The sequence below is a fragment of the Mus musculus genome, chromosome 14 (assembly GCF_000001635.26).
Source record: "Mus musculus strain C57BL/6J chromosome 14, GRCm38.p6 C57BL/6J".
NCBI lineage: Eukaryota > Metazoa > Chordata > Mammalia > Rodentia > Muridae > Mus > Mus musculus.
The window spans coordinates 8,079,691-8,103,598 of NC_000080.6; the positions used below are offsets into that span (position 1 = coordinate 8,079,691).

General features: G+C 45.0%; 3 protein-coding genes across 22 annotated transcripts in view; all 3 read left to right on the forward strand.

The window, feature by feature from the left end:
- The first annotated feature begins 622 nt into the window (after positions 1 to 622).
- On the forward strand, positions 623 to 12,156 carry Htd2 (hydroxyacyl-thioester dehydratase type 2). Its single transcript, NM_001348727.1, has 6 exons — positions 623 to 822; positions 4,018 to 4,117; positions 4,227 to 4,311; positions 7,774 to 7,850; positions 9,029 to 9,107; positions 10,218 to 12,156. Exon 6 carries the CDS (start codon positions 10,388 to 10,390, stop codon positions 10,862 to 10,864), a length of 477 nt encoding a protein of 158 aa, NP_001335656.1. The 5' UTR covers positions 623 to 822; positions 4,018 to 4,117; positions 4,227 to 4,311; positions 7,774 to 7,850; positions 9,029 to 9,107; positions 10,218 to 10,387; the 3' UTR covers positions 10,865 to 12,156.
- Rpp14 (ribonuclease P 14 subunit) lies at positions 623 to 12,156 on the forward strand. Its single transcript, NM_025938.4, has 6 exons — positions 623 to 822; positions 4,018 to 4,104; positions 4,227 to 4,311; positions 7,774 to 7,850; positions 9,029 to 9,107; positions 10,218 to 12,156. The coding sequence occupies exons 2-6, from the start codon at positions 4,034 to 4,036 to the stop codon at positions 10,272 to 10,274; spliced, it is 369 nt and encodes a 122-aa protein (NP_080214.1). The 5' UTR covers positions 623 to 822; positions 4,018 to 4,033; the 3' UTR covers positions 10,275 to 12,156.
- A 6,333-nt stretch (positions 12,157 to 18,489) lies between these two features.
- The window catches only part of Pxk (PX domain containing serine/threonine kinase), a 66,938-nt gene continuing 61,519 nt past the window's right edge, over positions 18,490 to 23,908 (forward strand). For 11 of the 20 annotated variants that reach the window (XR_001781106.2, XR_874027.3, XM_006517978.4 and 8 more), the window contains exon 1: positions 18,490 to 18,726. Coding sequence is in view for 15 of the 20 variants with exons in the window: in XM_006517978.4 (XP_006518041.1) it covers positions 18,625 to 18,726 (102 nt within the window). In the remaining 5 variants the exon portion in view is untranslated. Of the gene's footprint in view, positions 18,727 to 18,773; positions 18,940 to 23,908 lie in introns of those variants that run through there. The other 9 variants (NM_001360316.1, NM_001360314.1, NM_178279.3 and 6 more) reach the window with 4 other exon arrangements.

The window sequence follows — 23,908 nt, forward strand, 5'->3', positions numbered from 1 at the left end:
CTGCCTTAAGGTTGCTTGAGGGTTCCATTAGATCACTTACGTGAAATCTTCTGCACAATGCCTGGCCCAAACGTAAATATTAGTTGCTATTATAACTGTTAAATATACACGGTATGTCACATGAATACAAGGACCATATCCTATTCTCCGGAGTTGCCAGCACTCAGAATAGTCGCTAATGCATAACGGATTCTGACTTGGTGATTAGATACAGAAGTGGAATTACTTACATCTGGAAATAGGAGCAGCTGGATTTTTCCACATCAAAACAGAATCTCTAGTGTATGTTAGGAGCCACATTGGGAAACTGACAGACGATCTTGTCTTTAGTGCGTGACACGGATGTTCCTGAGATGGCAAGGCTCAGATTTAGCTTGGTGGTAGAGGACTTGCTTAGTATAGACAAGGTTGTGGTTTTGATCCCTGGCATTGCAAAAAAGAAAAAGAAAGAGAAAGCAAGAAAGGAGAGGGGTTGTTTGATATAACCTGTTGAGCATAAATGTAGAAATAAATGACCATGAAGAGTGTCTGACGACAGTTCCGAGGGTGGACGCTAGAGGGCGCAGAACCTGTTCGTCCTCAGCCCCCGCTGAGGGTTACGCACTAGTTCAGTGACCGACGCGGCGCGGTGACGCCACGTCCTGTTATGCGTCTGTGGGGCGGTGCGAATGTAAATATCACCAGTTTTCCAGGTCCGAACTTGGGCTGCTGCGTGGGAACTCCGACCCATGCCGAATTCTAGCGGCGTGCAAGAGTCAGGAACGCGGTTATTCCAGTGATCCTCTCCGTCCTGGGCCGAGGCGGTTTAGCCTCGCGGGGCAGGTGCGCATGCGCGACGCGGGAGCACGAGGTGGAAGTGTGGCGGACCTCAGGTTCTTCGCTGCTGTAGTGTCAGTCTGAGAGCCACCGCCGGGCTCTGTACAGCGCGGCTTAGGTCCCGGATACAGGCGGTGACCGGGAGGGCTGATCCGGCCGTTTGCTGGGCTCACTGCCCTTGATGTGGGCGCAAAGTCAGTAGCGATTGTTAATGGAGCAAGGTTGGGAACAATCTTACTCTTCGGCAGTAGGGGATCGGCTTTTTAAACAATTGCTTTAGTTATGTCTTGTGTCCCCCAAATGTTCAAGACACCGGTTCGTGAGTTCGTGAGAAGCACTAGGGTATGAAGCAGATCTCTGTTTCGGAGTGCAGACACTGAAGCAGAAGGGGAGAACTTGCAAGAACTAGGCAAGGAGGGTATGGTACCATAATAGATAGGATGGGCAGTGGGACACATTGAGTAAGATCAGAGAGGCTGGAGAGTGTGAGACACGTGGCTACCCAGAGGCGATGCCGAGGCCAAGAGGAGGAGGAAGCCCAGAGTGTTAGGTCTTAAGAAATTGTTTCAACACGCCTTTAATTCCAGCGCCTAGGAGGCAGTGGCAGGTGATCTGTGAGTTTCAGGACTCCGTTACACAGAGGAATAAACGCTAAACAAACAAACAAATTAATTAATCCTTTCCTTAAAAATCCGGCATTTAGACAAAGGTCGGGATTCCTTCAGGGATTTAAGAAGGTGGTTCCTACTTCCTAAAAGGAGTCTTATTTCTGGCAAAAGCCGTATTGCTTCTCCATTAACCTGGATGGTTACCTATTAGTATATCGAAGTCTATGCTAGCCTCTAGGTTCTCTCAGCCCATACTCACAAGTTCCTGTTAGAGTGGTCTTGGCTGACACACCCCTTCCCCTGCCCTAAACCTCTCGTCTCCAGCTCCCGAGATTCGCTTCACTTCCCTCAGCTTCTCTTTCCTATGTAAGTCAGCCATTTCGATTATGCGTTATGTATGCAGTCTCCTGGTGGGTCTCTCTCTCTCTCTCTCTCTTTTTTTTTTTTTTTGGCTTTTCGAGACAGGGTTTCTCTGTGTAGCCCCGGCTGTCCTGGAACTCACTTTGTAGACCAGGCTGGCCTCGAACTCAGAAATCCACCTGCCTCTGCCTCCCAAGTGCTGGGACTAAAGGCGTGCGCCATCACACCCGGCTTCTGGTGCATCTCTTAATCCTGCACACTCTTGGTCCCTCTTCTTTCTCTTGCTCTTTTCATGGCCAGTCTATTCTATTGGCCAAATTCAGGCTGGACCCTTCCAGATACCTCTGGCTGTGCTCTCCTTCATAGCTACAGTAAACTTTCTCCTTAACCAGACCCAGGAGCAGCCATGTCCTTATTTTTGATTCACAGAGGACAGAAACTGAGGCCATGGAGGAATCGCTGAACAAGAGATCGGAGCCATGCCCTGAAGGCTTAGACCTTACTCTTACATTACAATGTTTAAACTTCAGAGCATTACAGTGCTTGTGATGTAGCTTAACCCCACAGTGGCAGCAGTGTAGCTTAGAGAGAGGGCAGGAGATTGAAAGCTCAGGTAAGAGGCAGTTGCTAGTAAGATGTTTGTGAACATTCCTGCTGTCAGTAGACGGCACCAACAGCGTTGAGTGTGATGCCTGATCTGAGGGCACCTCCATCTCTGTACAGCCTGCATGGGGCAGAACTGTCTTACTCTGAGAACTCAAGCCTATGCAGAAGTCATTAAGTCATTTTCTTGAGGTTACTTTATTTTTATTTAATGTATATGAGTGTTTTGCCTGTTTTGTGCCACTGTACCATGTTGCTACAGTGCCCAGGAAGGACAAAAGAGTGTAGGATCCTCTGGAACTAGGGTACAAACTGATGTCAGCCACCCTGTGGCTTCTGGAAAATCAACCCAGCTTCTCTACAAGTGCTCTTAACAGCTGAGCCATCTATCCAGCCCTAAGTAATCTTTAATTTATATAAATGCTTGTAATTATATGTGTGTTATATATTAATATGCATATATATGTGTATGTATGTGTGTGTGTATGTGTGTGTATATATATATATATATATATATATATATACATATATATATATATATATATATATATGCCAGACAGTGGTGGTGCACACCTTGAATCCCAGCACTCAGAAATCAGAGGCTGTGGATCTCTTGAGTTTGGGGTCGGCCTGATCTACAAAGTGAGTTTCAGTACAACCAAAATTACACCAAGAAACAAAACCAAAACAAAGAAAAATGTACAATGTGTCATTTATTTATTTATTTGTCATGCACGTTGTTGTGTGACCATTACCAACCTCCATCTACCTTTAAACTGCTCCTTAGTTTTGGTATCCTAAGCCTCAGCTAGGAAGTTGGCATGTGTCAGTCGGGTGGTAAATGACTGAAGTAAACGCGGTTCTGGTAGAGACTGGTTGCTGACCGAGGAGCATCAAGTAGCTGTGCTGCTGTCCTGAAACCACCTGGGCCCTCTGGGCATTCAGGCCTACCTCACTGTCCCTCAGTCACATATGTGGCAGGTGTTCTCCTTTTTCCAGCTGTCATCTGAGAGTGCTTGGCATTAGGTCTGACTTAGAGAGGTTCTTGAAATGTTCCATAACAGTGTGACTTGGGTAAGAAGTGGAGAGCCAATGGCAAGACATTGCATAACAAACATCTGCAGAACAAGTGTGAGAAAGCCTCCCTGAAGGAGGAGACATTGAAATGGGAATGAGAGCTATGGGGGATGGGGGTGGAGGTGGGGGGTGGGGAGCAAGGTCTGAGTGGCCTCAAGGAAAAGAGATTTTCTAAGGGGGATCAGTACTTGAGAGTCCAGATCTGTTTGAAATGGCATTGAGTGTGGAATGCCCTGTACACACCCATAATCCCAGCAGGAAAATCAAGAAAAAGGCCAGCCTGGGCTATGTAGCTGGGTCCCCCCAACCCCCATTATTACTTGAAAAGAGCAATAGTATTGCTGCCTGTGTTGTGTATCTTCTGTTGCCAGTAAGAACACCACAGACTAAGTCATTATAAACAGCTACGCTTTGGCTTATACTTCAGGTCCAAGGCTAAGGGGCGACATATAGTTATAGGCTTCTTGCTTATAGAGTCCCAACATAGAAAATGCAATACTACTGTGAGTAACACTGTATATCCTGATGGTTACGAGCTCTCTGACTCCTGTAGGTGTCCATGTTGGAAGATGCCAGCGACTGCATATGAAAGAGTAGTTTACAAGAGCCCCTCAGAGTATCACTACATGAAAGTCTGTCTGTAAGTCCCTCTTGTGAGTTCTGTTTTATATAACCTCTTTTTGTTTGATTGTTTCCTGTTTTGTGAATTTGAAAAGCATGGCATTTAATGTGATATTTTCTCTTCTTAATACTTTTTTACAGAGAGTTTCAAGAACATGGGGTTGGACTGAACGTGGCACAGTTCAAACAGCTGCTCGTCTCAGCCCTGAGAGACCTGTTTGGGGAGGTATGGAATAGCTCGGCAGATTAACATTCTTAAGGTTTTGGTACAGAATTTTAGAAAAGGGACTGAGCGTATAACTCACTGGGGGAATCATGGCCTACCTTGGGCCTAGTTGTACCTGTTACAAAAAACAAAAGAACTTGTTTGTTTATTTGTTTGAGGCAGGGCCTCTGTATGACTCAGGTTGTCTGGAATGTGCTCTGTAAACCAGACTAACATCAAATCCCAGAGCCACCTGCCTCTGCCTCCAAAGCCCTGGGATTAGAGGCTCGCAACATCATTCCCAGTTTAGAAAGAGCAGCTTGTAAGAAATATATATATATATGTGTGTGTGTGTGTGTGTGTGTGTGTGTGTGTGTATGTATGTATTTAATGTTGTACTAGAAATTGTCTAGAAGCTGGCTTTCAGAAATAATGAATTCTGTAGGTTATACTAGTGTATCCTGTATTTGACAAGAAATCTATCAGACACCAGCTTGGTCTCAAACAGTGCTATCAGTTATCGTCTGGACGGTAACCAGGAGACATCATTGCCGTCTTTGAAAAGGCAAAGGGCTTACATGAGCACTAGCATGCTTCAGTGCGAGGGACAGCGGGATGTTCTGAGTTCGGTCCCTGGAAGCCACATGGTAGAAGGAGAGAAGCAGCTCTCAGGACTTTCTTCTCCCCTCGACACACTTGCAGTGGCACAGGCACACATACATATGTATGTGGGCAAACAGACCTCCATAGGTGTGACGCGACACACATACATGTGGGGAAGACACGCACATAAATAAACCTTAAAGCAATAGAAAGGTCTAAGAGTGTGAGCAGAAGCAGCTGTGCTCTGTGATGCTGGCTGACATTTCCACGTGCTCTCAGCCTGTCACAGCCCAGCACCTGGAGCAGCTCGCTCTGAGCGTTCGCCTAACAGAAGAGGAACTTTGGAAACGGAGGGGAAGAACACAGATAGGGTTGACTGTCAGGAGCTGACTTACTCTGTTCAAGTTTTCCATGTACCTTATCAGAGAAATTCTGCAAAGACTGTAAGAAGATGGAAAGATGAGATTTAGGCTAGAGAAAATATTTGAAAACTGTATGTCTGACAAAGAAGTATTATCTAGGGTATTAGAAAGAATTCTCAGAACCCAGTAGTGTCGGGTATAATGATTTACACCTGTAATCAATCACAGCACTAGATAGGTTGAAGTTGGATGATCAAGGTTATGTGTAGCAAGACCCCATCACACACTAAGGAGTCCAATCATAAGAAAACAAACAGTCCAAATAAAATAGGCTGAAACTTTCACAGACATTTCACTAGAGAGTGTGTATAATTGGCAAAAAAAAAACCCCACACACATGAAAATATTAGATACTAGGGTAGTGTGTACCAGCTGCCACATTAAAGTAAGTATGTACCTACCATACGATTCAGCAATAGCACTCTTGGGTATTTACACCAGAAAACTGAAATTTACGTTAGCATGAGAGCCTATACCGTGGACAGGTGAGATGGTTTAGCAGGCAAAGGGGTTGCCGTCACGCCTGATGACCTAAATGTGATCCCTGTAACCCAGACGGTGGAAGAAAAGAACTGCCTTCTTCAAGCTGTCCTCTGACTTCCATCCGCACATCAGGGCACATACTCATGCTCACAATAAGTAAATATAATAAAAAAAATAATTTAAAGCAAAAATCTACACTTGGCCCCGAGAGGTCCCAGCAGTTGCAGAGCACCTGGGTTCGGTTCCTAATACCCACATAGGGATACATAACTATCTTGTAGCTCTACTTGTATAGGATCTGTTCTCTTCTTCTGGCTTCCTCAGGCACCAGGCATGCACACGGTACACAGATACACATGTAGGCAAAAGGCTGTGTACATAAAAATAAATCTTGAAAGGAAAAAAAAGGAATCCTGCACACCAGTGTTTGTGATAGTCTTATAATAACCAGAAGCTGAACACATCACATTTGTTCTTTAATGGATGGATTGTTCAGTGATTGTAGCTTCATATCATGGAATATAATCAGAGAAAAGAACAATGCTAGACAGAGCTCTAGAAAATTCGGCTAAATGGAAAAAGCCAACCGTAAATACGTTACTTACTGGGTAATTTCTATGTATATAATGTTCTTCCTACAACGTAACCTGTAGAAAGAAGTGGTTGCCAGGGTTACGGATGGGAAATGGAGTGGGTATAAGTAATAAAGGGCCGATAGAAGAGTCTTGTGATGGCCCAGGTTTTTATCTTAGTGGTGGTGGTAGTTATAAGAAGTTGCCTGTGTGGAAGCATACACATAAATACATCTGCGTACACATAATGTCTGAGCTGAATAAATCCAGTTGTATCAACACCAGTTCTACAGGTTACGTTATAGGCAGAGCATTATATACGTAGAATTACTCAGTAAGTAACGTATCTAGAGTTGGCTTTTTCCATTTAGCTTAATTTTCTAGAGCTTTGTTCTTTTCTAGCATTGTTCTTTTCTCTGATTATATTCCATGATATGAAGCTACAATCACTGAACAATCCATCCATTAAAGAACAAATGTGATGTGTTCAGCTTCTGGTTATTATGAGGCTTTGATCACGCACAGCAGTTACATAAGATGCTGGTTTATGGGGACGCTGAGGGAAGAGTGTGTGTACTTTCCTATAGAGTGCAACAAATTAAAAAATAAAACCTGAAATTAGTATGTCATAGGAAAATGTGGTTTCAGGAGCTAGAGTTTAGTAAGATATGGTTTCTCTCCGTTGGGCTGTCTTGTTAAATGGTGACAAGGAGGGGAGATGTATAGATGAGCAGAGTATAGAATCGGGCATAAGGAAGAACTCAGTAAGTAGATTGATCTTGTGATCTTATAAATCAGGACTCTAAGCTTGTAAATAAGGACTTTGTTTGTTTGTTTTGGTTTGTTTTTTCGAGACAGGGTTTCTCTGTGTAGTTCTTGCTGTCCTAGAACTCACTCTGTAGACCAGGCTGGCCACGAACTCAGAAATCTGCCTGCCTCTGCCTCCCGAGTGCTGGGATTAAAGGCGTGCACCACCAAGCCCGGCTAGGAACTGTTTTTTTAAACCTCTGCTGTCTGTCTCTCTGTCTCTGTGTGTATGCATGTGTGTGTGTGTTGGCACACAGAAATTAAATGGCTTGTGTGTACATGTGTCGAGGTCAGAGGACAACTTGGAGTTAGTTCTCTCCTTGCATCGTATGGGTCCTGGGGATCAAACTAGGGAACAAGCTTAGGTCATCATCAGGCTTTGTACCAGGCACCTTTACCCACTGAGCCTTCTCACCAGCTGGAGAAGGACCACCTTAAACACAGATGCGAAGATGAGGATGACAAAAACGGGTAGGAATATCCCAGACAATGGGAGCTCTAAGCAGTCACAGGAGACCAGCAGCACCGTTAAATGAAAGACTGGATTTCTGGGTTCGTGAGGACAGATGTCTGCTAATGTGTTGCTCCGTACCTAGGTCGGTGCCGCTCTGCCTGTGGATGTTCTCACCTACGATGAGAAGACACTGTCGGCCATCTTGAGAATATGCAGCAGGTATGACCCCAAGACAGTTGGAGAGTAACAGGCAGGGAGAGTGGTGGGGCAGCACAGTGAAGATGCTTCCAGGATGAGAGCGCATGGCTGGAAGAACCCGCAGCACCTTTGGGGAATTTACACTGGAGTTAATATGAACATTCCTCTGAGACACCAAATTTTGGGGGTTCAGACTCCATCTTAGAGATCCTGACCTAAGTTTAACCTCAACAGCCCGCTGCCTAACTTCAGTTTCCAGGTAATCCTTGCACCCCCAACAAGACCTGTGTCTCCAGGTTATTCCCTAACAAGCCCGCCCCTGCCTCACAACCACCAGTGAGGAGGAAAACAGAAGTTACGTTTATGGGCTGGCTCCCAGCACCAGCCAGTTACGCTAAAGGCCACAGTAGCACCCCAATTAGATGCTTTCCAGGCCAGAAACACTTATCCCTCGATTGCCATCTTCTATAAAACCTTGTCCCAATGAGTGTTCAGGGCTTGTTCTCTGAGGGAAGCCCAAGCTTAAGCTTGTAAATAAAGACCCTGAGTGATGGCATCAGATTGGTTCCTGATTGATCTTCGGGATTCATAAACACTTCCTTGGTACTATACCTCCACTGGAGTTATGCTAGTTAGAGAAAACCTTGTGATTAATCACAGCCAGTTTCCCAGTTGATGGTTATAGTTTTAAAGTCATGAATGTGTGTTGCAGCCGCCAGCAGCTCGCAACGTGAACGGTTCGACTGAGAAGGCCGCTCGAGCTGTAAGAGAGGAATCTAGACGGGGCGGAAGAAAGAATGTAGCCAAGACAGTTACTCTGATCAAGGCTCAAATTTTATTGTTGCGACACTAGTTATGAAGGAAGGGGGAGGGGACCCGATTCCCGCCGAATAATCTCTGGTCCAGTAGAAAGGTGCACGTGTGTGGCTCCTCAGGTTCCAGCAGTGGGCGTGGCAGAACGAATGAGCAGGAAGCTCCACCCCGAGCAAGCAGGTTTCAGGCTAGGGGAGGGGAGACTACAAATGTGTACATTTTATAAAGAGTCTTGGGGCTTACTTTGTTCTCTCTGATATGTTTTAAGGTTCTATTTCATAACCTCCCGGTTTATTAAAAAACAGTCTTTGTAGACTATCACAAGCAAAAGTACTGAGCTCTGTTCCAGCAGAAATCTTCATTATGTTTTCCTGATCTTTATACAGTGGTCTGGTCAAATTATGGAGTTCTTTGACCTTGTTTGGAGCCTATAAAAGCAAGAAGTGTGCCTTCAGAGTGATTCAGGTAACAGCTTTTCCTGTACAGTTCCAAGAGCCGCTCAGCACTGCAGTGATACAATCTGGGTGGGTCTCAGTATTTGTCTTGAGGAAAGCAGTTAACATCTAACAAGGGGAATCCCAGAATCTGTGTGCTTCTGGAACTGAGGGTTAGACAGATTTTAAGTCATCCTTGTTGCAGGATATTTGATCACACTGTGAATCGGAGATTGTGTTATTTACTGAAAAAAGCGTTTCTAGTTGTGATGTGGCTCAGCCCTCAGCACACACCTTTAATCTCTGTGGCTGAAATACAGACAAGCCCTTAGCACACATCTTTAATCCCAAGCAATAAAGGTAAAGTTAGTTTGAAGAAGGAAGCATCCATGTTTGAAAGTGATGTCTAATCGAGTGGCAGACAAAGTGGTGAGTCAGAGAGATTTGGCAGACTAGGATATGCCCAACTCTCAGGAGAAGAGAAAAAAGAGATTATGTAAGAGAGCAGCACAGAAGAAAGGGAAGAAGGAAGCAGTTTTCTAGGAAAGTTTTACAGTGACCCATTGAAGAGAGAATGAGTTAGACACAGGAGAAGACAGGAGGAGCTAGAAGGTTAGAACAGATTGGTAGAGTTAGTTAGAGGCCAAGCAAAGCAATTCAGGAGAAGCCAAGAGAAGCCAGATTGAATCGGTCAGTTCGGAGAGGAGTTTGAGTCAGACAGAGTTCAGAAAGAACTAGGAAGGGTGAGCATATTCATGAGTAAGCTTCAGAGGATGAAAACATTCTAGGCCTGGATAAGATTGTATGGAGGCTAGGAGCTTCCAGGACCAGGCCTTGAACTTAGCAGATGGCAGTAAGCCTCAAAGAGAACAATTACATCAGGCGAATAAAAGTTACAACAGTTATTCATACTGGAGATATTAGAGGTCAAAGTTGGGATTCGTGTGCTAAAGTCTTTTCTTACTGAGTGCTACGCCAGTGATCTATGTCTTGGCATGCTGTTTCCGGGCGTGGGATGATTTGTTCAGCTTGGGCTTCCATGATGCCCTTTAAAATGTGACTGCTGCAGTACTGTGCGTCCTGTGAAATGTGCATGTTTTAGTTTCCATGCAGCCTGAGTTAACCTGTTCTTCTCTTGTAGGTGTCTCCCTTTCTCCTTGCATTATCTGGCAATAGCAGGGAACAAGTATTGGACTGAATACTCTTACAGGTCCAGATACTTCCACTCTCCACAGTGTCCTTAGGTGTCTACATTATTTGAAAACAGACGAAGGCTAAAGCCCCTGTTGGTGACATTTGGAGATACTGAAGATGTGGCGTGGGCTTCAGAGGAGACTGTGGCAACATCATGTGGTACCAACAGGGCAGTGTTTTCAGTATGTGCACACGAAAGTTGGAGACCGAGCGGAGCTCAGCAGAGCCTTCACACAGCAGGATGTAGCTACCTTCTCAGAGTTAACGGGAGATGCCAATCCTTTGCATTTAAGTGAAGATTTTGCAAAACACTCCAAGTTTGGAAAGACAATTGTTCACGGAGTTTTGATAAATGGACTTATTTCAGCTCTCCTGGGCACCAAAATGCCAGGGCCAGGCTGTGTGTTTCTTTCCCAGGAAATTAAATTTCCTGCTCCTCTATATGTTGGAGAGGTGGTCTTAGCATCTGCAGAAGTGAAAAGGCTGAAGCAGTCTGTTGCTGTTGTTGCAGTGTCCTGTTGTGTAATAGAAAGTAAGAAGACAGTTATGGAAGGCTGGGTTAAAGTTATGGTCCCGGAAGCTCCTAGATCCTGAAATACAAATTTAAAGTTATACATTTAAAAACCTGTGCTCTTATTATCAAATGACACCCGGGGAGGTGGGCTGCTGCTCTTCCTGGAGGAATGCTGGTATATCCAGAAGCTGTGTGTGGAAGGGGAGACTTCCAGATTGGTGCATGGTTTGTCCAGACTTAAATATGTGCAAGATCTCATTGTCTATCAAGGTTTGGATTTTTTTTTTCCAATTAAAAAAACAATTGAGAGGGGCTGGAGAGATGGCTTATCAGTTAGGATCACTGGCTGCTCTTCCAGAGTATCTGGGTTCAATTCCTAATACCCACATAGCTGCTCACAACTGTATGTAACTTCAGTCTCAGGTGATCCAACACCATCTTCTGGCCTGTGCCGAAACTACCTGCACATGGTACACAGACATACATGCATACGTGCAAGCAAAATACAAATACAATAATAGTAAGATAAAAATCTTTTTAAATTGGGAAGACTATCTTCATGTTTTACTTTCAGAATTTGAAACAGTTATATTTGTATTTGATAACGTCTACGTCAGTGTTGAGGGATTTTCTTGCTGGATTTATACCACCATGTATACCAAGTGCAGCAATGCAAGTATAACTGCAGCAATGCAAGTAGAGCCATCTCTGAACACCTAATTCTGAGACCCTTTCTCAGCGGCTTCTGGGCTAGGCTTATAATTCCTTACACCAAGATGTAATCTTTTGTTGCATGTGGTGCCACTGGCCTTTAGTTCCCACTTAGGAGGCAGAGGCAGGCAGAATTTAAAGCTAACCTGTGTGCGTAGCAAGTTCTAGAACAGCCAGGGCTACATAAAGAGACCCTGTCAAACCAATAAAAACAAAAAATGACATTTAATTCAAATTTCTCTGTAACTTGCCTTTCAGGGTTTTGCTGTTACTGGTGAGGGGTTTCCATGCAGCCACGACTCAGTTATATAAAGTCCTAGCATGGCAGCATTGTTGGAAATAATAGAAACAGAATTCATCAGAGGGCCGGGCCTAGAAATATTAGCCAGTGTTCTCCTTCCATGTGGCTTCCCATGAGTGAATTGGGTGACTTTTCTGAATTGGAAGTTGGCTGTTCTACATTGATCAGGTTAACATGCTGATCTTTCAGAGAGCTGGCCAATCTGTTTGTTAGTATTTTAAAACCGAAGGAAAGCATCTGGAATGTAAAGGTGCTGTTTTAAGGGTTCTAATTCTCTCCCGCTCTTGAAAACGTGGATCTACTTAAAAAAAAAAACAAAAAAAGCAACAACAATAAAACTATTATATGTGTGTGTGTGTATATACCTTTATGTGTGTGTGTGTGTGTACACACATAAAGGAGGCAGGAGGATCTCTTGAGTTTGACACCAGCCTAGACCCTACCTACCCTAGTTTCAGGACTACCTAGACCCCGTCTCAAAAAGAAAAAAAAAAGTGTGAGTGGGTGATGGCAAAGGTGTGAGTGCGTGATGGCAGAGGAAGGCCAAGCTTTTGGGTCTTTTTTTCTTTTTTTTTTTTTAAGAACTTGGAGTTATGGGGAGAATGTGCTAAATGTGTTAGTATTAAACAGTTACCCTAACAGCCAGGACTTCTTAAATATGTGCCGTGGTCTACCTGTGCTCGGTAGGTTAAATGGTAACTGATCATAGCTAGATGCTTTGATTAGAAATACAAGATCAGCGAGGCATGGCATCTCTTACTATTATAAAACTTAGGAGCGTGTGTCACCTGCTCCATATTTCCTGGAAAAGACATTCCTTCTGTGTCATCTTAAGCAGATTTTTGTGGGTGTGTGCTTGTTTGTACATGTGGAGGCCAAATGTCAGGCTCGGGTGTCATTACTCTTGACAAGATTAAGATTCACTTTGTGTTTTTGTCTCTTGCTGGCATTAATGTCAGTAATTAAATGAAGCTGGCTGGCCAGTGAGCTCAAGGAATCCACCTGTCCCCACTTCCCCAAGCACTGGGACTTATCTATAAACACAAGCTACCATGCTGGTTTTTTTGGTTTTTTGTTTGTTTTGTTTTGTGTTTTTTTTTTGTTTTTTTTTTTTTTTTTGTAAACATGGATTCTGGGGGGCCTCTTGGTTGCTCAGCAAGGCACTTTGTCCTGAAGCAGTTGAATAGCTTACTAGAAAGAATTCTTGTCACTAGAGGGCAGTCATGTGTCTAAAATGAGTTATAAACTTATTGTACCTTCTTCCAGTATGTGAAGGGGTGAAGAAACCCCCCAAATCAATGCCAAGAGCAAAGGTACTATAGTAAGTCTCAGAATGGGCAGCATTGCAGGCTGAGGTCAGCTAACAATGACTTGGTTGTAGGCAAGTCACTAGACTCAGGCCTTCAGTGCACACTCCTGCAGAACGCACCTTTCAACTGGGAATTTGCAGCAAGACCCATAAATGGAGCATGATATGATTAATCGTAGTAGCCACCAGGTTTTTACATTTCTGATAGGCTAATTTTAATTCTTGAAACAGCTTTATAAAGTTACTAGCTCCGTGTTATTGACAGAAGCAGATGGAGTTACTAGCTTGTCTGAGGTCATTCAGGATCATCCAGGATACAGGCTTGAGCTCTCTTTTTCTCATCACTGGATCTTACAGTGTTCTCATTCCTGGAGTACTTTCCATTTCAATAGTATTTTGTTAAAATAAAATTCTTAAATCCATTCAGATTGATATTCCCTGCTATAGTTGTAGCATTTCCCTATTTTATACCTATGGTTTCCACCCAAAACCTGCCTCTCACCCTTTACCCCCAATGATGGTCATGCCTCATAGTCTAGGCTGGCTTTGAACTCAAGACCCTCTGGTTCGGGCTTACAAATGTGTACCACTGCTCCAAGCCACCTACCCTTTTCCTAAATGCCATTCAGAGATTGTCTTCAGAATGTGGAAGCTCTAAGGATCAGTTAGATGACTAGAAAACTAGAGCCAGGCACAGTGGCTGATGACTCACTAACCGGGGTAGGAAGATCTGTGTCTTTCCCAACCCATCAAAAGAAAAGTTATGCAGCCCAAATGGGAAGTGGAGAGAGATGTCACTCTGTGACTTTAAAAGTAGCTTCTCGTTTAGAGCATTTCCCCATTATCAATAGTCTGGGGTGGCCATGACCTTTGATCCCTAGAAACAGAGTAGAGTCTCTCCACGTGGTGACTCAGAGCCAAGGCCATGGAGCTGCTTGTGCTGTGTTAGAGCAGCCAGCCGTGAGGAGCCCACAGGAGGTGCCAGGAGTGACCATCTTACAAGGAAAGGGGCTGATCGCTGGGAGAGAGCCTTGGTTGTACGGGTCACATATGGAAGTGAGTGCAGAAGTAATGACTGAAATAGCCCAATTTGTCTACCGCTTTCCATATTAGGGGCATTATAAGCCTGCGCTTTATGTGATACTTGATTGCCACAGAAAGAATAGCCATCTTAAGCAATTTTAGCCTAATGTACTGGAAAATTGCTTAACAGACTGTTAGAAGCATTTCCATATTACTGAAATGCCACTCACCCCACCGCCACCCCCACCTCACCTCCCAGCAGCAAATCCTAGATTAATGGGTAGTGCCCCCCTATGGCCACCATTTATCTTGTGGACCTGACTTGTGTGTTCATCCAAGAAAAAAGAAATCTCTAAGTGCACACCAGCACCTCTGAGATAACCGTGGGTTTTCATTTTGTGCCAAACTATCAGTCATTTTTCTTTCATGTTCCTAGAGTATAATTCACAGGCCAATTTACTCCCTGAGAAAATTGCTGTTAAATCGCTTCTATTGAGGATTTATATTAAAACAGTCTACCAGGGGTTGACTGTCACTGCGCAGCTTGCTGCTGTGACTGCCTTGTGTGCTGGCTTAGCTGATTACCTAGTTCCAGGCACTGTGCCCTCACTCCTGGGTTACACTCCCGGCTGGCTGCGTGTGTGACCATCTCGGGGCTGGCTGCATGAGCATCTGCCACATGGCTCCAGGTACTTCACTCTTTACTCCCTTCGTGCATCTGGTTTGCCAAGAGCAAAAGTCTCAGCATCTTCAGAAAAATTTGGAGTTGGTGCTGGATAACCAGCTGGCAGAAGACCCAAATAATGTGTCCATCAGTTAAACAAGATGAATAGATTCCACAAACAATTTTTTTTTGTTTTGTTTTGTTTTTTAGTTTTTCAAGACAGGGTTTTTCTGTGTAGCTCTGGCTGTCCTGGAACTCACTCTGTAGACCAGGCTGGCCTCGATCTCAGAAATCCGCCTGCCTCTGCCTCCCAAGTGCTGGGATTAAAGGCGTGCGCCATCACACCTGGCTGCCACAGACATTATTTTTAAAGTGGCTCTTAGCTGTAAACCATCGTGACCTTATGCCCCTGGACATATTTTTCCCAGTGTTGACATAGAAAATGTTAGCATATGAATGACTATTATGAGTAAAATCTGTTGCTCAGTGTCCATCCCATGATTATTTGAAGAAATAAAGTCATTTGGAGTTGTAAGACCACCCTGCCTAGGAAATTCTGAGTTTTCACAAGCTTCTGTGATCTGATTCTGTACAGCCGTTGTCAGGGCTAGAAATTTCCTCACTAAAATCCATTATGTTCAATCAATCTGGCCAAGCCTCAGATTGTTAGATAAACAGCCCATGAGCTGTCTAAACATTTGGCAACATAGCAGAATATAAAAATCTTTTTTTTTTTCTTCTGCTGGCCTCCAAGTAGTTGTATGTATGCAAAGAGGCAAAGCCTCCCATTTTCTCATTCCTCATCAGTTTATGTGGCCCAGAACTGGAGACACAAGCCTGTTTGATTTAGAACAGCTCTGGTCTGAGAAGAGTTTCCCGAATTCAGCCTGTGTGACTTCAAATGCTAGACAGCCAGGCACAGAACATCTGTAGTCAGCCACTCCAGAAGCTCAGGCAGGAGGCTCGCTAGGTCTCTTAAGAGTTCAAGGCCAGAACTCCAATTAAAAAAAAAAAAAAAAAGGAAGGAAGAAAAGCCAAATGAATATTGAGGTTGTGTGAGGCTTGAAGCCCATCTGTCAGGAGGTTGGGCAAGGAACTCACTGAGTTAAGTAGGAAGAGATGAGCCCAGCAAAAGTGTTTGTCCTGAAGGGCTTCTGGAAAGAGCCAGAGGAAGGAAACCCTGACCCTGTCCCTGGCTTCCATCAGATGTTGCTCACTTTCAGTTTCCCTTTCCTGGTAAAGAAGACAGGCAAGTCACAAAGTCAAATCTCGTGCCGCGTGCAACTCCAGTCTTCGTTCCCACTCCTTTTCAGTCCCTTCCCTTCTCTTCCAGAGAGGAAAGCATTGCAATTCCCTTCTCTAGGAAAGGCTGTGCCGACGCCCTTGAAATAGCCTGCAGTTTGTTCTTAGCCAATGGCTCAGGCATCAGTGCAATTCAGGGCCCTCGATAGATAATCCTGCCTGAAGCTGTCCCAGTCTCCATGCCTCAGGTGAGGAAGCTGAAGCAAAGCGAAGCCAGGCTTCTGATTCCCCCTGGAGCTGCTGCAGACCTGAGGAGTAGCTCAGAACGAGCACCAGAGCCCTGACCCGCCTCAGCTTTGTGAAGGCAGCATATTGCCTAGTTCTTGGGTCAAACTTGATTTTTTTTCCTTTCTCATAGCAGTCCTCTTCCAAACCACTCCTTTCCACCTTCACCCACTCCATACGCATCTCCTGTTCCCCTTCCACAGTACTTTATCCATGTACTATTCACTAAGTACACTGTTGCTGTCTCCAAACACACCAGAAGAGGGCATCGGATCCCATTACTGATGGTTGTGAACTACCATGTGGTTGCTGAAAATTGAACTCAGGACCTCTGGAAGAGCAGTCAGTGCTCTTAACTGCTGAGCCATTTCTCCAGCCCATGATTGTATAATCTTATACTGGGGATTAAGTGCTTGTCTTTACATGGTATACGTCTGTGTGAAGCTCTCATTGCTTTCTTAAGTATAGCCCTCTTAGAGATAGAATCGCAGTCTCAAGGTGAGATGTGGTCAAGCCTTTCATATGCATTATTAAATCCCAGCACAACCACTCAGCTTATTACATGGTAGGTTCTCAGTAAATCAGTAAATACTCACTGAGTGACTTAATGCCTTCCATAAGGGTTAGGCCACTTTATATTCCCACCAACGAAATATGAACATGGCCTTGCCTTGATGGATCCCCACCATGACCAGAGTAATAATGCAGACTTTGTGTTTCTGTTCCTCTGACAATTAAATACTCCCTGTCCTTAAACAAAGCAATGGAGGAAAGGAGTGGAACCGTCCTAAAGTGACACATGGTTTGGCTTTAGTGGATTACTGCTCTAAAGCACATAGGAATAAAAATGAGATGCAAGAAGAGGTCTCATTGATTTAGGGCTAAATTAAGAAGATCCCCAGGTCTCCTCTGAGCATTGGCCCCTGAAGGCACTCTGGTGTCACTTGGCTCCTTGGGGTTGCCCAGCAATCTCTAAGCCTGAACTCTGAAGAGAATAACCGTCAAGAGCAATCTAGACCTTTGCTATGATGTCATCGCAGTGGTGATGGATGCACAAAGAAGCTTGGTTTCTATGAATAAAATAATAGAAATTCAGTGGAAACAAGCAGAAATAAATCTCTGTTCTGTGAATTGTCAGGATGGAATGCATATTGTTTGAGATTTTAAATATGTGCAAAGTTCCTTCCTGTCCAATTGCATTCCTATTACACATTCTACATGGCATTTACTTAGTTTTGCCAATGGAAGAGTGAGGTCTCAGGGTGTGTGTGGTGTGTGTGTGTGTGTGAGAAAGAGAGAGAGAGACTTATTCAAGATCACACAGACCCTCAACAGGGTCCTAGTCATCTGATCTAAGTTTAATTTCATTATTATCCTGGAAGGCTGTGGTCTTGGGTTAAGGTGAGCAGGGTAGATTTGGTACTGACAAGTTGATCATCAAGTTTGATAGTTCTGAGTTTGAGGTTCTTGGAGCCTGTTCTAGGACCGACCAAATATTCTCACCGTCTAAGAGATCTGAGTGTTCTTTGGTTTCAAAGACTTTAAAGCTCAACTGTGAGCTAGGACCAAGCATACAAGCAGGGAAATCTTTGCATCAGTTATTTTATTTTATTTTTCCACCTCTGTCTTAAAGCTTATTGTTTAAAGATTAGGAACTAAACCCCGTGGGATCCAGTTATGAGAGTGTGGCACCTAGGTTCTCCTGAAGATCCAGGTTTAAAACATGAATCCAGATTTGGTTTACAAAGTTTGGTCTATAAACTCAGACTGAGAAGCCACCCTGAAGTTGTTTTTTGTTATATCCTGAGTCCTAAGGTCCTTGGGCAGGAAAGTGTGATTAGGAGCAGTAGGGTCTCAAATCTACCAGCCTGAGTTTCTGAACGGTTCATCTGAAAAGCTCAGTTCTGTTAGAGTCCAGAGAAGCAGTGCGAGATGTGGTGGTAATGGTTTAGTTTTGTGCTCCTCGCCCGAGGCCAGGAGCTCACAGTACTGAGTATACGCTGCGGGGGCGAGGAGGCGCCAAGAGAGCAAGGGACATAATGCCTCTGACTGCAACCATGGGACGACGATAGCAGTCACCTACCCTGCCGTGAAGAACGGCGCTAGGACCCAGCGAGGTCGGGCAGACTGGTGTTGACAGCCGGCAGGCAGAGACGACCGGCGCTAGGACCCGCGGGCGGCGGCGGCGCGCGGGGCGCGGGGCGGTGCGCGTTGACAGCAGCGGCGGCGGGACGCGGCGGGTGGCGGGGCTCGGCGCCTCCGGTTCCTGCCCCGGCTTCAGAGGCAGCGGCGGCGGCGGCCCGGGATGGCCTTCATGGAGAAGCCGCCGGCTGGCAAGGTGCTGCTGGACGACACGGTGCCGCTGACAGCGGCCGTCGAGGCGAGCCAGAGTCTGCAGTCGCACACGGTGCGCGGCTGGGGCGGGAGGCCGGGGCCGAGGGCGGGGGCCGGGCGAAGGCCGGACGGCGGCGCGGCGCGGCAGGGCGCGGGCACCGGAGCCGGGCAGGTGTGTGAGCCCGCTGCCTCCCTCCTGCCGGGCCGCGGCCGGGGCGGCGTGCCCGCGCATCCCAGACCCCCTGGAGTGGCTTAGGGGAGCCCTCGGTGCTCGTAGTACGCACAGGCGAGTTCATTTCTGCCACATGCAGTCTTTTATGGGGCTTTAAAGCCACGCTTGCTTTCATTTGCCGGTACTTCCCCCCCTTTTTCCTTTTGGAAAGGTGCTCTATGTCTTGTAATTTACAAGCAGTAAACCCTAGGAACCAGTAAAAACCGGGGAGCTTGTAGCCTCTAGGACTTGATCGAGGAAATGATGAATGGGGTGGGGGTGGGATTGGGATTCCTGAGATTGTAATGTTTTGTCAGGCCAGCAAATCAGATTCCAGCCCAGAGTCTTGTTTATCAAGCAGTGTTTGGGGGTTCATCATCTGGAGGCTAAAGCCCCACAAAAGCCTTCTGTGTCTCTGTCTCTTTGTCTCGCCGTCTCTTTTTCCATCTCGCTGTCTCTGTCTCTTGTTTCTGACGTTCCCTGTGTGTTTATCTCTGTTTCTGTGTGTGTATGTTCAAATTCTTCGCTAGTCAAAGAGATCTTTCATTCTGATGTATTAAAGCAGGACTTTTTAGAGCCCTGTTACCTCTCCGACAGCCTTGCTTTGTAGGTCAGGATTGTTGAAAGCATTTATTCTCACTTAGAGAAATGACTGTCTTTTTTTAAAAAATGCACTTTTTCTCCCAATGGTAGGTAACATCCTAAGTCCTATTGTAGAAACTTATGAAAGGCACCAAAAATCTATGAGTTTGTTGCGCTTGTAATTTGTTGCAAAGTGAGTATTTAAGGCCATGTTTATGGAAGGTAATAATAATTCTTTCAAATTATGTTTTTTGACTGGATTACTGGCAAGTAAGTCTTATAACCTCATAGGGTGTTTTAGGTCTATTTAATACTAAAGAGATGGATGCTCAGAGACCACTTCCTCTAGAAAGCCTTCCTTCCTGCGTAGCTATTACCCTAGGCAGTATGGACACCAGGATGGTTCTGTAATTTCCTCTCTTCCAAGCTTTGACAGGAGGGTCTCTGTCTGATAGCATCTCATATGTGTCGATTGAACAGATCAGTGAATGGATTGCAACCTCACTGTGCCCCGTTTCCTGTTTGTGTAGAGATGGTTGTGAAAGTCGGAACAACCTGGCTTCTGCTAACAGGTCAGTGTGGAGGTGAGAGATGTAATGGGTTCCATAGTCACTCCAGAACTCGTCATTAAAACAAGTGTAAGGAATTTTAGGGCAAAAAATTGGCAGTTTTTATAATGATGAGTGAACAGAAAAGACAGTGACTCACAGGAGACCCAGAGAGGCAGACGTGGAATGAATACAGAGTGTCGTCTTGCGTAACATTTGACTGTTCTGTGCTCTTGCCGTTTTAGCTGTGACGTGGACGACTGAGGCATGTTGCCTCAGCCCTAAACTTTATTGAGAAAAAGCAGATACTGACACAAACTTCTTGGCCTGCTGATGAGTTACGAGTAGGTCCCTTGAAAACAGGAACAGTTGGAAATTATTTTGGAAAGAAGTAGTTATTGAAAGTGGTGTGTGGGCGAAGAGAAAGGCATTGCTCTCCTTTGGGTGGATGGAAGGTGGCTCTACAGTGTGTTGGCTGTGGAGATCTCAGAGGTCAAGATGCACCCTTCAAAATACTGCTTTCTAGAAAGTCACTCCTTGGCTATGGACAGAGACACATGGAGGGTATCTTGTGTTTTTTTTTTTTAAAAAGGAAGAAAGAGTCAGGATATGTTTGGTAGAAGTGTGGGCGGTTTGGTGTGGTGGAAGGGGGTGTCTCTGTGGGCCCCTGCTGAGGCACCCCTTTCCCCTGAGGTACCAGGCATATGACAGATATACTGTGGAATAGAGTTTATTTAGGGCATGAGGAGGGGAGTTGAGAAGGGAGTAGAGACAAAGAAAGGCAGAGAGAAAGGGAAGAGGAGGAGAAGGAGAGAGAAAATCGGAAAGGCTGTCCAGGAACACTTGTGTGTTGGGGAGGGGCGGGGGGGGGGGGAGGGAAATATGGGAGAGAGAGAGAAGAGGCAGGGAGAGAATGGGGAGAGAATAAGAGAGTAAGAGAGCCAGAGGGGCCAAACAGCCCTTTTATAGTAAGCAAGGCATTACCTGGCTGTTGCCAGGTAACTGGGGCAGAGCCTGGAAGGAATGCTAACATATATAGCAGTTGCCCTTTGGTTTGAAGAGTCAAGCTGACTATAGGTCTGGAAACATGTGTGTCAGTCACATGACTTTGGCCAAGTCACTGAAACTTTTTTCCTCTCTGTTTTGAGGTGTATGTATGTATCCAGTACTATGTATTTCTGTCTGGCCTGGAAATAATAGAGATTCCATCCAGGGTGTTTACCCAGCTCACTCAAAGTTTTATAAATTATATATGTATATATTATTATATGTATGTATGTATGTATGTATGTCATGTGTATGTAGAGGGTGCTTGCCTGCTACTGTGAATGTGTGGTAGTGAGAAGTCAGCTTTCTCCTTTTGCTAGGCCTGATCAGGTCCAATTCAGTTCATGCTTGTAGGCAAGTGCCTTAACTTCTTGCTGAGCCATCTTGCTGTCTCAAACTTTTTTCATTTTTGATGTAGCTGGGTCTGGCCTCGAACCCTGGTCTTCCTGTTTCACCTTCTGAATGCTGGGGTTACAGACATGTTATCAGCGCTGGATTAGTCAGGGTTCTCTAGAGTCACAAAACTTATGGGTAGTGTCTATATAGTAAGGGAACTTGTTGATGACTTACAGTCTGCAGTCCAACTCCCAACAGTGGTCAGCAGCAGCTGTGAATGGAAGTCCAAGGACCTAGCAGTTGCTCAGTCCCACAAAGCAAGCAGTTGAAGGAGAGAGTAAATCTTCCTTCTTCCAATGTCCTCATGTAGGTCTCCAGTAGAAGGTGTGGCACAGATTAAAGGTGTGTGTCACCATGCCTTTAATCCCAGATGACCTTGAACTCAGAGATCTCCCTGTCTTCTGGAATTCATAGCCAATATGCCTCAAGATCTCCATACCAAGATCCAGGTCAAACAGCCTCCAGATTAGGTGAGCCCTCCAATTCTGGATTGTAGTTCATTCCAGATATAGTCAAGTTGGCAACCAGGAATAGCCACTATAGGCATGAACCACTAGGCCCCTCCTTTTAATTTAGTTTGGTCATGTAAGTAGATCTAATCAGTGCATGCTCTCAGCTGTTTCCTTGGTACAAGGGTGAAAAAAAAATCTTTATGAAGTATTTGTAAGGTTGTTCTTTTCTTCCATCTTTATTTCCTAGCAACCGAGGTGTAGAGGGCTAATCACTTTTAAGTATATTATGGCAAGGAAGCTCATTTCCATCCACAGTTGCTTTAGTTTGTCAAATTGTTTTGTCTTAGAAAACAGAATTTACAGCTCAAAATTATAGGGTAAGTCTGACTTTGGATTTATGAAGGGAAAAATTGTGTGGAGAAGACGCGGACACCAGGAAGATGAGGGAACACAAAGTCATTTCCCAAAAAGACACACTTGGATGAGCAGCGCTGGCCGCCTGTGTGGCGGCTGGTGAGTCATTGCCTGGCTTGGGCTGGAATCGTTTTCTTTTGTACATTTTTCCCTCAATGGAGCACAGTGGTTTTAGCTTCAAGAAATTGATCAGGAGGGGCAGAATAGATGGCTCAGTAGTTCAGAGGAGAAGACCCAAGTTGGATTCCTAGCACTGACATGCGATTCACGACTGTCTATCTCCAGGTCCAGTCTATCAAATGCCCTTTTCTGACTTCCATTGGCTCCAGACAGGCAGGTGGTGCACGCACATACACGCAGGTGAAACATCTATGTACATAAAATAAGTAATGGGGCTTTTTGTTTTTGTTTTGTTTTGTTTTTGTTTTTAATGAAATTGCCTAGGAGGCTAGAGGGATAGCTAAGTGGTTAGGAGTGTTCATTTCAAAGTCTGAGGGCCTGAGTCTGAAATCCTAGCATCGTGATAATAAACCAGGCAGAGCTGTGCATTTTTGTAACCCCAACATTGGGGTGCATGCAACACACACACACACACACACGACCCATTAGTCAGGGGTAGGATGCTTTGAGAAGAAAGGTTTCCTACAGAAGAGATTATGGTAAGTGGCCAACAAGTGAGTTGTAAGCAAGTCTGGGAGAAATAAGAGAAGGAAGGGGAAATGTAAGTTCTCAGTTGCCTAACGGGAAAACTCAGAGTCAACCGACTCAGAAAGTGCTGGCCTCACAGACAAAACCCTAGGAAGCGGCCTCTGGAGCGGGGTGTTGTCAGGTCTGCGCGGTTCCGGGTTCCGTGCTGCTGTGTGGTAGCTTGGCAGTGCTTTCTCTGGTTAATGTTCTGCGGGTTCGTCTGGCTTAGGGCCCATTCTCTGCATCGGGTGTGTTTTGTTCTTGAAGTAAAAGATCATTGTGTGATATTTGTAGCGTAAACAGTCTCTCAAATGGAGTAGTGAGCTGGACAGTTGTGGGTTTCATAGTTTTGTTGTATGGCATCTGAGCTCTGGGTTTCCAGTGTTTGCACAAGTTCCCTGCTTGCCATAGCATAGATGGGAGTGGAGCTTCTTTTCCCCGTGTTGAGTTTGGCTTCTTAATTAGTGACCGTTTAAAGAAACAATTTTAACACTCTATTCATAGTCAGGCCTTTAATCATACTTGTCTCAAAACAAACCAACCAACCAACCAACCCAGAGCCTTTGTTCATGACTTACCAGGATACCTATTCAGGGTTCTTTCCAAATAAGATATCAGTGTCAGAGCCTGGACTGTCGGTAAGCAGGACTCAGGGTCAGGGTTACCCAGACTCCCTTTTCAGATGATAACTGGAGGTTTCTCTACAAGTCCACACGATACTGAATCCTTGTAAAACAATTCTTCTCAAGATGTTTGCATGTCAAGTGCTGACGTAGGACAGGTGATGGCAGCACTCCTACACACTGCTACAAGGCAGTGATCTTGTTCCCGGGCACTCTCCACTCATCTGCTGATTTGTGCATTTTCCCAGTTGTCCTATACAAAACTTGATAAATGCACTCAGAAAACCCTCCACTG